Source organism: Osmerus eperlanus, chromosome 20 (genome assembly GCF_963692335.1).
Source record: "Osmerus eperlanus chromosome 20, fOsmEpe2.1, whole genome shotgun sequence".
Lineage (NCBI taxonomy): Eukaryota > Metazoa > Chordata > Actinopteri > Osmeriformes > Osmeridae > Osmerus > Osmerus eperlanus.
Window position 1 is genome coordinate 13,328,423 of NC_085037.1, and position 15,014 is coordinate 13,343,436.

At 47.8% G+C, this 15,014-nt stretch overlaps 1 protein-coding gene across 1 annotated transcript; it reads right to left on the bottom strand.

Annotated features, from left to right (window-relative positions):
* Positions 1-10,431: 10,431 nt before the first annotated feature.
* On the bottom strand, positions 10,432-12,709 carry sem1 (SEM1 26S proteasome subunit). Its single transcript, XM_062446122.1, has 3 exons — positions 12,553-12,709; positions 11,907-12,000; positions 10,432-10,617 (listed from the first exon to the last, which is right to left on the bottom strand). Exons 1-3 carry the CDS (start codon positions 12,626-12,628, stop codon positions 10,575-10,577), a joined length of 213 nt encoding a protein of 70 aa, XP_062302106.1. The 5' UTR covers positions 12,629-12,709; the 3' UTR covers positions 10,432-10,574.
* Between the last annotated feature and the right edge of the window lie 2,305 nt (positions 12,710-15,014).

Consider the following 15,014-nt stretch of genomic DNA (forward strand, 5'->3'; position numbering starts at 1 on the left):
GACGTTCGTCGCAAGCAGGAGCCTCTATTTTTAACCCCCTAAATCCGGCATCTTAAAAATAGACTCTAAAGTTATAAACAAATGATTAATAGGCCACTTTGGGGCCTCCCTTGCCAACCAGAGACTCACTATTACTGGTCAATAATTGGGGGGCCCTCAGGGTTGAAGGGGTTAAAGACTTTCTATTAAAAGCAACAGAGATGAGAGGATGTGTTCTCGATAAAGTTGTGTCTCAGTTTGAAACGCTGACAGGTTAATGATCCCCTCCCTGATAGGCCCAGGCTGTAAATGGTCAGTTCACTCTTACTTTTATTGCTTTCGTCTGTCAGTCACTCAAACGTCTTTTTTTTTCTTTCTTTAAGTGGACTCACATAGTTGGACAGCTTTATAGTAATACTCACACCAGGGTTTTTATATGATTTTTCTCTGTTTCTTTTGTGACTTCTGAGTAGAGAGTAAGTTTAGACTGTATTTTATGTGGAGGGAAGCTTTAATGGAATCCCATGGATGCATTCATGCAATGAAAGGAGATTCAGATGATTATGAGCATGGGGAAAGGGAGAACGTTTTGGATCTAAAAGAACCCTCTGGCCTTGCTTTGTAACTTGTCTATTAGTGAGGTTAGCAAACCTTTTTAGTATTCCTAACCCCATATTGAAAACCGACTGGAGATCAGAATTGGACAAGTTGTGTGATTAACATATGTATTGTTAAATGACCCGATATGGGCACATTGTGGCCCATGTCAAGCCTGAACTCACAAAGTTTATTCTGAAGTCTGAAATCTCAGCTCACGAATGTTTCTAACCATAAACGTCACAGTGAAACACCCTGTGGCACTGGGCCTTCAAGATAGTGCTCTCGGTGTGACGCAAAGAACTGAACCGTGTGCAACAACAAGAAACCATGCGAACTGACAGCTCACCAAAAGCAGTTTTTATATAACGTAGGAGGTTGCCACCAGACCACACTGGAGACAAACCATCCAGAGTGGGAGGTTTGGGGGAAATCTGTTCTGCATTAGTGGAAGCCAGGAAAGAACAGCCATCGTTTAAAAAGGAAAAAAAACATAATTCTCATACAATCCAAGTTATGGTACGAAGAAATCTAAAAGTATTTAATGACAGCTCATATGCTGATTCATTTATGATACATATAACTGTAATGACAGGTTATATTTAGTTTCCCGCTATAGAAAGTATCCACTTTGTCCACCTGTCTTGTTTCTGGCAGTATAACTAATTATCCATCTCTGTTCTGACTACAGGAAGCTCTCAGAGGATGTAATATTATTATTAATATCCACAATATCTCTGTCCTTACTACGTGTTGGAAATCAGCCTTCAATTAGAAATCTGTTAAATCTGAGAACAGACTTGTTGTACCATGTAGGCTGAGGCCTTACCGGCGGCCTGGGTTTGATGAGGCCTTACCGGCGGCCTGGGTTTGAATCCTTGACCCTTTGCTGCATGTCTTCACCTCTCTCTCCCTGTCTTTCCTGTCACACTTCACTTTAAAAACTGTCCAATAAAGGATGGAAAATGCCACAAAATATATCTTAAAATAGAAACGTCTTACATTTACATTTATTCATTTAGCAGACGCTTTTATCCAAAGCGACTTCCAAGAGAGAGCTTTACAAAGTGCATAGGTCACTGATCATAACAACGAGATAGCCACAAAACATTGCGAGTAGCCAAAACATGAAGCACACATTGTGAACAACCAAAGTAAGTGCCAAAGGGAAGAACCATAAGAGCATGTAGTTAAACAAGTTACAATTAAACAACATGAACTGCTATAAGTGCAAGTGTACCTGTGGAAAAAGCAAGCAACAATAATAAAAACAATATATCACAGCGAGTACAAAAATTTAAGTCAGTTACCACTAACCACAAGAGCAACAAGTCTCTAAGCAAGAGTCATTGTGATCCTTGAGGAAACTAACATCGGGTCAAGCGAACCATTCCTAAGTACCGTTGTACTCCCGGAACAAGTGCATCTTGAGCCTTTTCTTGAAGGTGGAGAGACAGTCAGTGTCTCTGATGGAGGTGGGGAGTTGATTCTACCACTGGGGGGCCACCACCAGTCTTACCAATCATCCTAAGCCGTCAGGTTGCAGTAGCATCACATTCCTCCTGCACCAGACTGGCATAGCAAACACCAAATCTGTCCCCTGACCAGCCCTCTCTGTTTACTCAGATATAATTCTGTGTTTGAACAACATCCTAACTGAGCCAGTCAAAATCACTCTGGTTCCATTCAGACGTGCTAAGGGATGAACTGATGTGACAGAACTATGGGAGCGATCAGAAGTTTGCCAAACATGGCAATTAGAGTTTCGTTAATAGACAGTGTGTATGGCAAGTCTCACCAAATCCCAGCCCTTTTATTAGGACGAAGAAAAAGTAGCAAAACAAACTGTATTGTGGAAGATGATTCATAGTCAATGTGTTTTCTGTAACTTACCTCTTATTACCTGTAAACCATGAAAACACACACACACACATCCCCTCCTACTTGGCTGCTTTCTGGAAGCTCAGATGAGGAGGCAGGAGGGAGGGATCTGGTTAGCATCGTTCATGTCAGATGAGGAGTTACACTAACCATGCCTGGACTCTCCAGCACAGCACAGCCCCAAGAGAGGGGGGGGCACCACGCCTGAGGGCATCTGGGAAGGGCTCAGGGTGGGCCGGGGGGGAGGGGGGGGGGGGGGGAGGGGGGAGAGCGGCAGGGACAGGCTGAGCGGGAGGAAGGGGGGGGGGGGGTTCTGGAGGGTGGGCTGGGGGGGAGAGGTGGAGGGGTCCGGGGGCGACGGGGTTTGAGAAGGTCCAGACAGGCAGCAGGTCTGAGTCTCTCCACAACAAGGGTCCTCAGACCTGCAGACCAGGGCACAGGTCCCACCCTGAACCCAGCATAAGTGAACCCAGATGCTGCAGCAGCCCTGCTGGTGGAGGGGGGGGTGGGGGAGGGGTATGGGGGAAGCAGAGGGAGGTGGGGGGAGACTTCCCTTCGGTTTCTGCGCTTTATCATAATCGCTGATCACAGAGGCCGCCAAGAAGCATTGTTGGGGGGCGGGGGGTTGTCTTTGAAGGAAACAAGATCACCGGCTTCATGTGCTTTCCTCTTCCTGGGAAGCTACCAGCTGGCTGAGGAGTTTGCAACAGGAGAGAGAGAGAGCTTGTGTGTGTATCCGTGCATGTGTGTGTGCATACCGTATGTGTGGGTGGGTGTGCACTAGTTTCTGACAAGACAGTGGATGTTAATTCAGTATAATTTCGAATATACAGTAGGCTCTCCGAGGAAACGCACGATGGAAGGGTGAAGGCCAGTAATGGCTGCTGTCACCCTGACGACAGCCCCTCTCCTGGGTCACACCTACCTGTCTCTCCTTTCACAGGAAAGGTTTGGCTTGCTGTCTGCCCCAATCCCCACCGCCCTGTCCCAGTCACTCCATATTCCCTCATTTCAAACAGCTCGTGTACAGTTTCTCATTTCATGTCCCCATCTAGGATTCTATCTTATCAGCCTCTCTGAGAAAGCAGAGGGTGGCATGCTACAGTTCAAGAAAACCATTTTACCAAAAAAAGTACACAGGATGAAAATAAACAAGTGTGAGTCTCTTACTTTTCTGTAGCGGTGGTTTGTATGTTTTTTCCCAACAGACTGTAGCAGTGGTTGTAAGTGTGTTTTTTCCAGCAGACTGTAGCGGTGTTTCTCAGCGGAGACTCCTGCAGTAACCTCAGTCCTGATTGGAGACCCCTGCAGTAACCTCAGTCCTGATTGGACAGACGTACCTGATTCCAGCCATACGCCCCGTCCTGAAATACACACCAGCTCTTTGTTTGCTGCAGTTTGCATTTAGACTTGTTTCTTTACAACGACCCGTCCTCTCTGCCTCTCGCCTCTCTCTCTCTCTCTCTTAGTTTCTCTCTCTCAGTCACTCTCGCTCACACACACACTGGCAGACAGATGCTGCAGTAAGAAGTAAAGTGCACATTTCCTTTTTCATTTGGGTAAGCCTCATCTGTTTGATCTCACGGTTCAGTTCACGACGACTGAAACCTCTGATATCATAACGCTTGTCAGTCAGGAAGAACATCATTCAACATCATTCTTCCAGAGCAGGCCAGGCCTGGGGGAGGCTGGGAGGCCTGGGGGAGGCTGTGGAGGCCTGGGAGAGGCTGAGGAGGCCTGGGAGGCTGAGGAGGCCTGGGGGAGGCCTGGGAGAGGCTGAGGAGGCCTGGGGGAGGCTGAGGAGGCCTGGGAGAGGCTGAGGAGGCCTGGGGGAGGCTGAGGAGGCCTGGGAGAGGCTGTGGAGGCCTGGGAGAGGCTGTGGAGGCCTGGGAGAGGCTGAGGAGGCCTGGGGGAGGCTGTGGAGGCCTGGGAGAGGCTGTGGAGGCCTGGGAGAGGCTGTGGAGGCCTGGGAGAGGCTGGGAGGCCTGGGAGAGGCTGAGGAGGCCTGGGGGAGGCTGTGGAGGCCTGGGAGAGGCTGGGAGGCCTGGGAGAGGCTGAGGAGGCCTGGGGGAGGCTGTGGAGGCCTGGGGGAGGCTGGGAGGCCTGGGAGAGGCTGAGGAGGCCTGGGGGAGGCTGTGGAGGCCTGGGAGAGGCTGTGGAGGCCTGGGAGGCTGATGAGGCCTGGGGGAGGCTGGGAGGCCTGGGGGAGGCTGGGAGGCCTGGGAGAGGCTGAGGAGGCCTGGGGGAGGCTGTGGAGGCCTGGGAGAGGCTGTGGAGGCCTGGGGGAGGCTGTGGAGGCCTGGGAGAGGCTGTGGAGGCCTGGGAGGCTGATGAGGCCTGGGGGAGGCTGGGAGGCCTGGGGGAGGCTGGGAGGCCTGGGAGAGGCTGAGGAGGTCTGGGAGAGGCTGTGGAGGCCTGGGAGAGGCTGGGAGGCCTGGGAGAGGCTGTGGAGGCCTGCAGAATGAGAACAGAGATGGTACATGACTGTGATGTGCTGGAGAAGACAGCCGTGTCTGTGATGACAGTAGTCTGATAGAACTGTCCGGACGTTACGCACATGTGTGTGTACACATTTCAGAGGTATTTTCTAATTTTGTTACTCTCTCAGTGCGTGTGCGTTTACACATGCACATACTGCGTGTGTGTTCTCAGTTTTTGAAGGGGATGTCTCTGAATACATGTGTGCAAATCTTTGTGTGCGAGTGTGTGTGAGAGAGGGGGGCACATGCCTGTGCAGTCTGCTGGATGCTTGTCCTGTGTGTGAGAGAGGGGGGCACATGCCTGTGCAGTCTGCTGGATGCTTGTCCTGCCCCAGGGGCATGTTGTGGGGCTGTGTTGTCGTCTTGTGAACAGACAGCTGCTCACATGATTAATAGTTTCCTTGTTGGGCTCGGTACTGTTGGCAGTCTCCTCCGTGCTGACAGAACCCCAGCTCCTCCCTGCTCCGCCCCCCCTTCTCCCCCTCCCTCCCCCCTCCTCCCTGTGCTGGTTTGTCTCAGCAGATCTTCCTTGGGGTACGTAAACTCTATTGTTCTGAGACGGCCCACAGTTTATTGCTGGCCGAGGCTGCGAGCGGACTGTGTGGTGCATCGTTTCTAGGGAGGACGTCGGTCTTGGCGGCCTGACGACAGTTATGCTGGAGTCCAAAGTATTCCCAGAACCCTGGCGCAAGGTCACCAACAATGAGTCCATTGTTTGGAAACTGTGGGACTGGCTGTAATTGCATGTATCTTTTAAACGTGAATAAAATGGATCGATGAAGCGGCCCGCTTTTCACAACTCAAGGGAGTGGGCTGAACGCTCGTCTCTGATTGGTCATCGGCACCGGGGTTTGTGTCTCCAGCGTACGTGGGAGAGTCTGTGAGCCACATGATTGATTAATTACAATTATCAGACCACTGATAATCCCCTGGAGATGATAATAACCAGGAGAGTGGCTAATTGCTCCTGGTGAAAAGCCTCTCATAGTGTCTCCCATGTTTTGTTAATTTTTCCGTCCCTCACCGTCCGACGAGATTACGTGCACTAGGATGACTGCGCACGGTGCACATGAGCCAGCGCGGGGAGGAGGGGGGGGACAGGGGGCTGAAGAGGAGTAAAAAATAGCAAACAAATCCTAATTGCCGGGTATCATGGAAGGACGCGTGGATGGAGGGTGGAAGATGACACAGCAGGGTGGCTTGCTGAGGACATCACATCAAAAACACCGTCATCTTCAGAGAGTCATTCAACCCTGTTCCACATGGTAGAGTTTAATGATTATGTGAAGATGGCTCTTCACCAACACTGACTCGCTGTTTATTAGCTGTTAATCAGACGAGCCCGTGTGAAGGAAGAACAGGACGCACGGCGATGAGGGAGGATGCACAACTGATCACTCAGGAAATCTTTACTGCTCAAATTAATGTGACCTTTGTGACTCAGTGTGATTGCATTTTACGTTTGTAAATGATGGGTAATGGATGTTTATGTGAATAACTCAATGTTGTCTAAACATAAAGAAAAATAAGCTGTTGGCCCATGTTATAAACAACGATGCATTGGCCTACTTATTTAATAATAACCGTTCGATTCAATTATTTCATTAGCTACGGTGTTTATATAGATACTGTAGATAGACAATGTTTCCTCGTAATTACAAGAGTGTTGGATCAGTGCCTCCAGATCCCTGTATCACATTCCCATAAATGTGCTCTGCTCAGTGTTGATGGTGTGATTATACAACCGTTCCATAGGAATTCCTCCCAGACCAAAGGAAGGGAGACAGGAGAGAAGAGAAGGAAAGTAGGAGGAATGTCATAAACTGCAGTTCTGTAAAAGAGAATTCCATAATTCAGACTGACATAAAACCTAAGTCTGTGTTTTCATAGTGACTCAACCTCCAGTGATGCTGTTAAAAGGAAACATGCCCTCGGCCTGCTTGCTGTGTGTGAACATGTCAAGTCTGGTTAAGGGTCCGCCGTCTCTAAACACCACTGAAGCTGCTGTTGTGATCCTACTGTCTGAGCTGCGCAATGTCATGTTCACATGCTATGATGAGTATATATCCCCTTTAAACTGTGTGTGTGTGTGTGTGTGTGTGTGTGTGTGTGTGTGTGTGTGTGTGTGCTCCTACGAGAGGGAGAGATGGAGAAACAGATGGGAAGGATGGGAAATCAAAATCTAGATCTTTGTAGTCACTGGGACCGATCGTGTGACCTGACAGTTATAACGAGCGGACCGCTTCCACAGACTGCAGGGAGACCTCAACACTCCCTGTTCACTTTCCTGTCACTGAAAGAAATCCCCATTTCCCTCCATTCATCTCTACTCTGAAATCTGGGATTAGGTTTGTGTCTGTGACCTGTGGCACTCCTAATCCGGCCCTCGGTCAGTCCTTTGTGTTGCTACGAGAGCACGAGCCAGACCATAATAACCCTTGGTCCTCCTTGACTCTGGTCTGTCCAACCCTGGAGTGGCTCTCTCTGTCTCCTGCCAGTCCCCACCCCCTCTCTCCCTCCCCCGGTATAAACAGGCAGGCCTTTGTCACATGAAGGAGGGAGTCCTCTTCCTCGTTATTATTTTCTGAAGTAATTACACCTTATTATCAGTGTTTACTTTAGAGGGTGCCGGCGTGCAGGTGTGGGCCGCTAGCTGTGGGTGGTGGAGATGGTCTGTATCTGCTCAACTATTCGCCCTCCGAGAGCCTTTTTTCTTTTTCTTCCCCAGCTCGAGTTTTTTTGGGGGTATTGTCGCTAGCAGCGCACTCTACCGCTAATTTCAGACCCCACAAAGAAACGTGCAATTAGCCCTATTATTGTAGCAGCTGCACTCCCTGCCTGCGTCGCGTCGGGCCTCCTCGCTGCCTCCTCGCTGCCTCCTCCAGGGCTCTGTGGAGGAGAGCCCTGCTGTGGAGGAGAGCCTGGAGCGATGGCTGTGCCCACCAGCGCCTGGAGAAAGAGGAAAATATAGCCTTGGTGGCTGGTGTGTGTCCTCCATGTCCACACAGCAGGGGGCTCCGCTGGAGCAGTGGGCTGGAGAACAATACCTCTGCCCTCTCACTCTGTGGTGCTACAACCGCGTATTAGTTAGTACATCCAAACAGCTGAGGAGCTTTGCCTGTCAGGCTGTGTGTGGTGGAAGATCATCCTTTGTGGTCGTGTGGCCTTTGTGCTGCACGGTTTTGACAAAAGGACAGGTAGAAAGCTTGCTTTTGTGAGATGTAATTTAATCTACAAAAAAATCTTTGATACATTGAAATATTGGTTCTAAATGAAGTCAGATTTAGCTTATAAAATAAATTCTTACTGGCGCTTTGAGACCTGCGAAGCGATTGAGTTTGTGATCAATCGATAACTGGGAAAATGGGGCCAGCAGCCAAGTCAAGGTAAATCATGCGGATCATGAATGAAGGACAAAAAAAATGTAGACGCAAATTAAAGTGATTAAAGGGATGAATAAAAGGGATGAAGACGCAGCTAAGGACACAAGTGTGGCAATGAATACCGGGGGCCTCGCAGGGTTCTGCCCCAAGACACCACCAGGGACCAATCACACGCTCCGAGCACAAACAAAATGGCCGAGAATGTCCTCTAGTGAGTCTTTCACTTAGCGATTCTCTCACTCTGCTGGTTTTCCAACAGTTAGAATAATGATCCGGCCCAAGCCACTTAAGTTTCAAGGGCGTAGGCAGATTGAGGTACCTTTTGTGTGAGAAAGTCATACCTTACATTCACTTGACAGGGGCTTTCAGTTGCCTTTTTCTGAGTTTATAAAGGCTGTTTTTCTTTTTTTAAGATGGAAAGGTACCTTATTTTTCATTATGTATGGGGATACAGTTCTCTCCTTTTATGAAAACTTGTTCTGTAATCCCCAACAGCAGAGGATGATATGATCATGTATCTGTAGGACTGGTCGGATACACGGGGGAGCGGCCGGTCTGTGATGAGATGAGCGTTTGTGATAATGACGAGTAAACAGGGAGCGTCTCATCTCCGGAGACAACAGAAAATCTGCCTTCATGGGGGATTACTGGTGACCCATCTGTAGATGTGGTGCTGCGTTTATGCTCCTTATACACGCCTGTGTAAACACAATTCAAGAAACATGGCAAGGCATTATTTTTTAAGAGGAGGGCCTGCCTACATCTCATCCTATATTTCTTTTATTCAGAACAGTTTAATTTACCATCATGGATTTATTATAGTAAATTAATCTACCAATACTAAATACTGAAGTTTTACATTTTAATGTTTAAAATATTAATGTTTAAAATGCAATTTAAACTGCCAACTGTTGTACCAATAGACCAATGGTGTCCATTCAGAACTTGAAAGGAATCGTTAATCTGTAAATTCAACGTTCTCCTCTGACAGTTGGGTTCGTATCGACGTACCAGTTCGTCTGTTAGACGTCAGGAAGGTGCCGCGATCTGACAAACGCCAATAACAGGACAGACGGACGCAGGGGAGACGAAGGCCTCTCCTCCGAGCAAGGCCAGGTCTTACTGGCATCCATTTCACCTCATTAGGACCCTGGAACCGAGAGTCCACCGGCGCAGGGAGAAATCATTTTGCCGGGGGAGTGGGGCTGGGTAAATTGGCCTCCGGTTCAGAGCGGGATCCCTGCTGTGCTGAGCGGAAGAGAGGGCCTGGTCGTCAGCAGGGCAGGCCCAGGCAGGGCAGGCTGTGGCCCCAGGCTGTGGCCCCATGCTGTGGCCCCCTCCCTGGCTCTGACAAACACGGCCGGGGATAATCTCTCCTTCAGGGACTCAGCCCAGCCCCACGCGCTCCCAGGGTCGGGCTGTTACACCGAACGCTGCACACAGGAACCGGCAAACTGGCTCTGACAGTGTGTTCGTTCTGCGCACACACACACACTGCTTATGAACACCTCTCCACTTTTCTTTCCCGCTTTGACACACACACACTCAGTGTGTGCCTCTCCTCTGACTCAATCCCCACGACTGCTCATTTCACAGTTCTCTATAGGAGTGTATCCACCGGAGAAGCATTTGGAAAACACAGAACATCCCTAGAAATAAAAATTCTGGGCCGCACTCGACATTTTACTACCACCATGCATACAAAACTCTATTGTGGAAACAAAAATTGATGTTGAGTGTGTCAAAGGCCAATAATTACCAGACTATTATAGGTAGGTTAAGTGTTGTGTTGGCAGTAATGTCATATTAGAGATCAATGGCCCTAAAAAAGCGTATTTAAATTGATGTTAAAATCGGGGCATGGACCAAAGTGGTCTTTATGCTAAAACAAAACATTTCAAATTATGGATTTATTTTCAAGTAGTGGCTTAATTGACACTATGTAAAACCAGACAGTTAAGAGGTACACAATAGTAAGAGCACTGGGGCACGTGGAGTCTTCTTGTTTAAACAAAGTATCTACAGTACGAAACCTTATTTAAACCTGCATCTAAACATGCTCATATAAATCGAGGCAGTTGGATGAACAATGACAACAGCCACAAGTCAAATTTCCTTCTCAACATTTTACTTTTTATGGTTTCCTACAAAAAAAAGAAGAACAATAAATCAAATGAACAATCTCCATCCTCCCCTCCTGCAGTGTGAAGGGCTGAGGACGCTCTACCAGGGGGAAGTCCAAACACTGTTCCAGCTACGACGTCTCCATCTTGTATCCATGTTTTTCCAGCTCAGCTCTGCAGGCAGAGAGAGACACACAGAGAGAGAGCGAGACACAGAGAGAGAGAGAGAGACACAGAGAGAGCGAGACACAGAGAGAGCGAGACATAGAGAGAGAGAGACACACATAGAGAGAGACACACAGAGAGAGAGACACACAGAGAAAGCGAGACACAGAGAGAGAGAGACACAGAGAGAAAGCGAGACACAGAGAGAGAGAGCAAGAGAGAAAGTGAGATCAAGTCAGACAGGGTGATTAGAGGCGGCAGTTGACACACAAGGGCCCTCCTCTATTGATTGAGAGGAACGTTATGAAATCGGAGTGAAAAAACCTGCCGTAATACAGGCTGCTATGGCTTCATGATGATTAGCTTACAGTGTACCGACCGGGCTATACCCTTTAACAATAATGACATCTTAAGCCTTCAGAAAATTATTTAATAGCAGCTATCCTAATGTGTCTGAATAAAACAATGCCATGTCATTGCCTGAAGAACACTCTAACAAAACAGTCTGGCCATTTCAGTCTTGACAACAGCCGATTGATTATACAGCAAGGATGTGAATGCAAACACGCTTTACTGCCAGTCTTCCATGGTGTCCTACAGGGTTTCATATGAAACCACAGTAAGGATGCAGGCCTCCACACTGCTGAATCTGCAAGCTCCCGCCAGATTAAAACAACTATGATGTCATCTCCAGATCGATGAGATCATCTAACAGTCGGCAAACACGCGCCCCAGACACAGTACCAATCAGACACTTTCAAAGTATCTATTATGAACGAAGATATTTATTATGAGTGGATGTTTCATTTAGCAGATGCTTTCATCCAAAGCTACAGGTTGGTCTAAAACATTGCAGCTTTTAGTTCCTCAGGTGTAGTGATGACATGTATCCAATCCCATCATGAGTAGCCTCATGACTTAATTAAATGTCTTAATACTTTTTCTGAATGTGGAGCTCAGCTCAAGCTTCTGTCTATGCACCTCTGCGTGCACTGCTGACATTCTGATATTACATCATTATACTATACGTTTGATACTGTCCATTTAGAATGACAATCGTTCCTTTTAATGCACTGTGTATGTGGAACAGTTGGATATTTCAAACAGTCCAATCAAACCAATAAAAAGCCCAATATGTGAACCATATTTGTTTAAAACCACATGACATAACGGCTTAGCACATGTAAGTATTAGCAACATAGTAAAATGCTTCTGGTCAATAATCTACGTTCATCGGTAAAACTTCCAAAACGGGTTAAATTAGCGAGTTACCTGAGCTGGTTAAATTAGCGGGTTACCTGAGCTGGTTGGAAAAGTCGTCCTCTACGTTGTCATCGTCCCAGTTATCTTCCCACACGTGGGCGTCTTCATCCTCATCCAGCCCCGTCCAATCTACCCGTCCATACATGGGGAGGAGGGGGGGGGGGGGAGATTACCACACATCTGTTACCCTGTCGTTAGCATGCTAACTATGACTGTGTACTGAGGTTGGTACCATTTCAGTTGTAGTAGAACGGTAAATGGTCATTCCCAGCGTCAACTGTAGCCTAGCTGTTTTGCTAGTTTACGAATGAACAGCTAGTTTACGATTGAACTGCTATTTGAATGAACGGTTTACAATCCCACATCTCAAAAGTAAACCACGCCAATAATAGCCATACTAGGATCTCTTATCACATTACGTAACGTTAGTCAATGATGAATCCCAAACTAGTTTGCAAACCAAAAGCTTCAAGTTAAGGTGCAGTTTAGCTCTTTCGCTAGCTAGCCTGGCTAGCAACGTACTTGCCTAGTCCAGCACTAGTGTGTATTTATTTTAGCTACTGTAGCTAGCTGAGTCACTGTTGTTTGGCCCATTCTAAATCCCGTTTAAATTAAACTAAACATGTCTACAGATTAAAAAACGCCCAACCAACCGTCTATATAAATACATTTTCTATTTACCCTCTGCTGGAAATTCTTCAAATTCATCGTCCTCCTCTAATAATCCCAAATCCACAGTCTGTTTCTTGTCCGACATGTTTGTCACTGAGACTCGTTGTGTCTGCTGCGTTAACAGAGGGACTTCTGGGATACTGGCGGGTGCTGCGCATGAGCAGAGTGCTCGTCAACGGCTTGCATCACCTGCAGCGCAAGAACCTAAACTAGTATTTGGCTGCTGTATGATTTTACATTTGCGGATGTTCCTTTACGAAACACACAAGCACGGCATTGTTTATGTAGAGATCTCAATTTAAGGGACAAATGCTCATTCTGCTCCGCGTGGCCTGTTGAAATAATGAACTACCAGCCCAGTTTAGCATGTAGTTTAGACAAATGAAAGTGCACGTTTACCACAAAACCACACGCGCCACAATGAAAATTACCCTGCAGCTGTCTTATACTGACAGACGTTGAAAACCTCAACTTAAGCTCTGCTCACTTATTCTATTTTCAAATTATTTAGCAATCATCATAAGCCTTTACACATGACAATGCCACAACATAGTGTGCTGGGGGAGAGAGCAGTGGAATGGATCAGGAGAAACAGTCAATCCTGACGGAAAAAACGGGTGTGAAACATAACCTCTTGTAGCTTAACCTACAGCAAACAAAACCAAAACCTCTGTTATTACTTTTAATGTTTTGTATACACACCAGGCACGCACGTATGTATTCAATCAAATCAGCTTTGGCTTGCACATGGCCAGACAGTCACAACAGGAGAAAAAATACAGGACCAGCAGGCGGATTATACCTTTACTAAATGTTAACATCTCACTCAAATCCTAGAATACAGGAGAGACTTCCCCCTCCAACTGGTAACATTAGTTTGAAAAATTGTTTTATTTACCGCTGGAGATATCAGTCTGCTGTATAAGCCCCTTATCTATGACCTGTCATCACCTCTGATCACAGAGAGGAGTCTGGGAAATTGTGTTCCCTCTGCATACCTGAGACTGCCGTTACACTCTGGCGCCTGGAGTCTCCCCCTCTCTGGGGGGGAGGGAGGGAGAGAGAGAGAGAGAGAGAGAGAGAGAGGGAGGGAGGGAGAGAGAGAGAGAGAGAGAGAAAGGAACAGGAGGGGAGGAGAGACGGGGGAGGGTCGATGAGGGGTGAGACAGAGCTATCCAGACATACCTTCCAGACTTTCACTGCCGCAGCCTTCCAATCGCATAACATCTTTTCACACAGGACCCCCTCTATGAGTCCCCCCTCACAGAGACACGGAGAGGGAGAGTCCAGCCCAGCCAGCCTGCCGAGCCTCTATCACCCCCCAGATCACCACACAGCCTTGAGGGTGTCCCAGACTAGGGAGGGTGGATGGAGGGAGGGAGGGTAGGGAGCGAGTGGACGGAACAGTCATCGTTCATCCACCCTGCCCTCCCCTCCCACCCCAGCCTCATCCCTCCCCACCTGACAGATCCCTTTCTCTGATTACGAGACAGACGAGACTCTTTCCTACCAACCAGGGAAAGTGACAACACACAGGAACACGCTGCCATTCTGGCTGCTTGGCCTCCCTACCCTGGGGATCTCTGTCGGGTCGTCAACCACCCCCCCCCCCCCCCCCCCCCCGGCTGACATGAATTGTCACTGAAGAGGATGACACAGACTCTCCTCCCCCAGGGAGAAACTCCAAGCAGGACTGGGGGAGTGAGAGCCCACATCAAGAATCTCCAATGTTGCTCATACTTTCTAAATGTTAAAGTGGAAGTGTAGGCACTACAGGTGTGGATAAAGGTTCAGTGTGAGTTTTTTTTAATCAGGATCCACAGAAATGTGCCTTTGAGGAGGCATTGGAACATGATCTTGAGAGAAAAGGTTCAGAGACATACTAGTAAGTGATCATCATGGATTAGGAGGATTTAAGAAGCCAATTAATAAGGTAAATCCTAGCAAAACATGTCAGCTTTTCTCTTAGGAAATCTGTGGCGACTGATGTGTTTCCAGGATATGTCTGTCAAGAGAGTGGGTATTAAACTTAATCCCAGCCAGTCAATGACACAGGCTTTGTGTTTCCTGCAGGCTCTCTCCACAAACAAAACAGGCGCTGCAATAGAAAAAGGAAAGCAAGTTTGTGCTGTGGGCTTATTCACTACCCTGTCTGTCAGGAAGAATTTTAGTTTAATATTTTTTCCCCTGTATGTCTTGAAAAGCTCTGTCATCTTGGACTGGGGGTACAGTTTACCAAGAGGCTAACGGCCCCTTGTGAGGTTACAATCTGCTGTCTGTCCTGGCTCCCCTCAGGTAATCCTGCCCACCCCACCAGGCTTAGCCGCGCTCAGGCTTAAGTTGCATATTTTGTTTTTATCAGGATAGCGCTGATGCATGCTATCAGCAGGGTAGAAAATGAAATATGGGGGGTCTAGCTCAGGTTCCAGACAGAGAGAGGGCTGCTCCACCCCGAGACCCCCTGTGGTCCC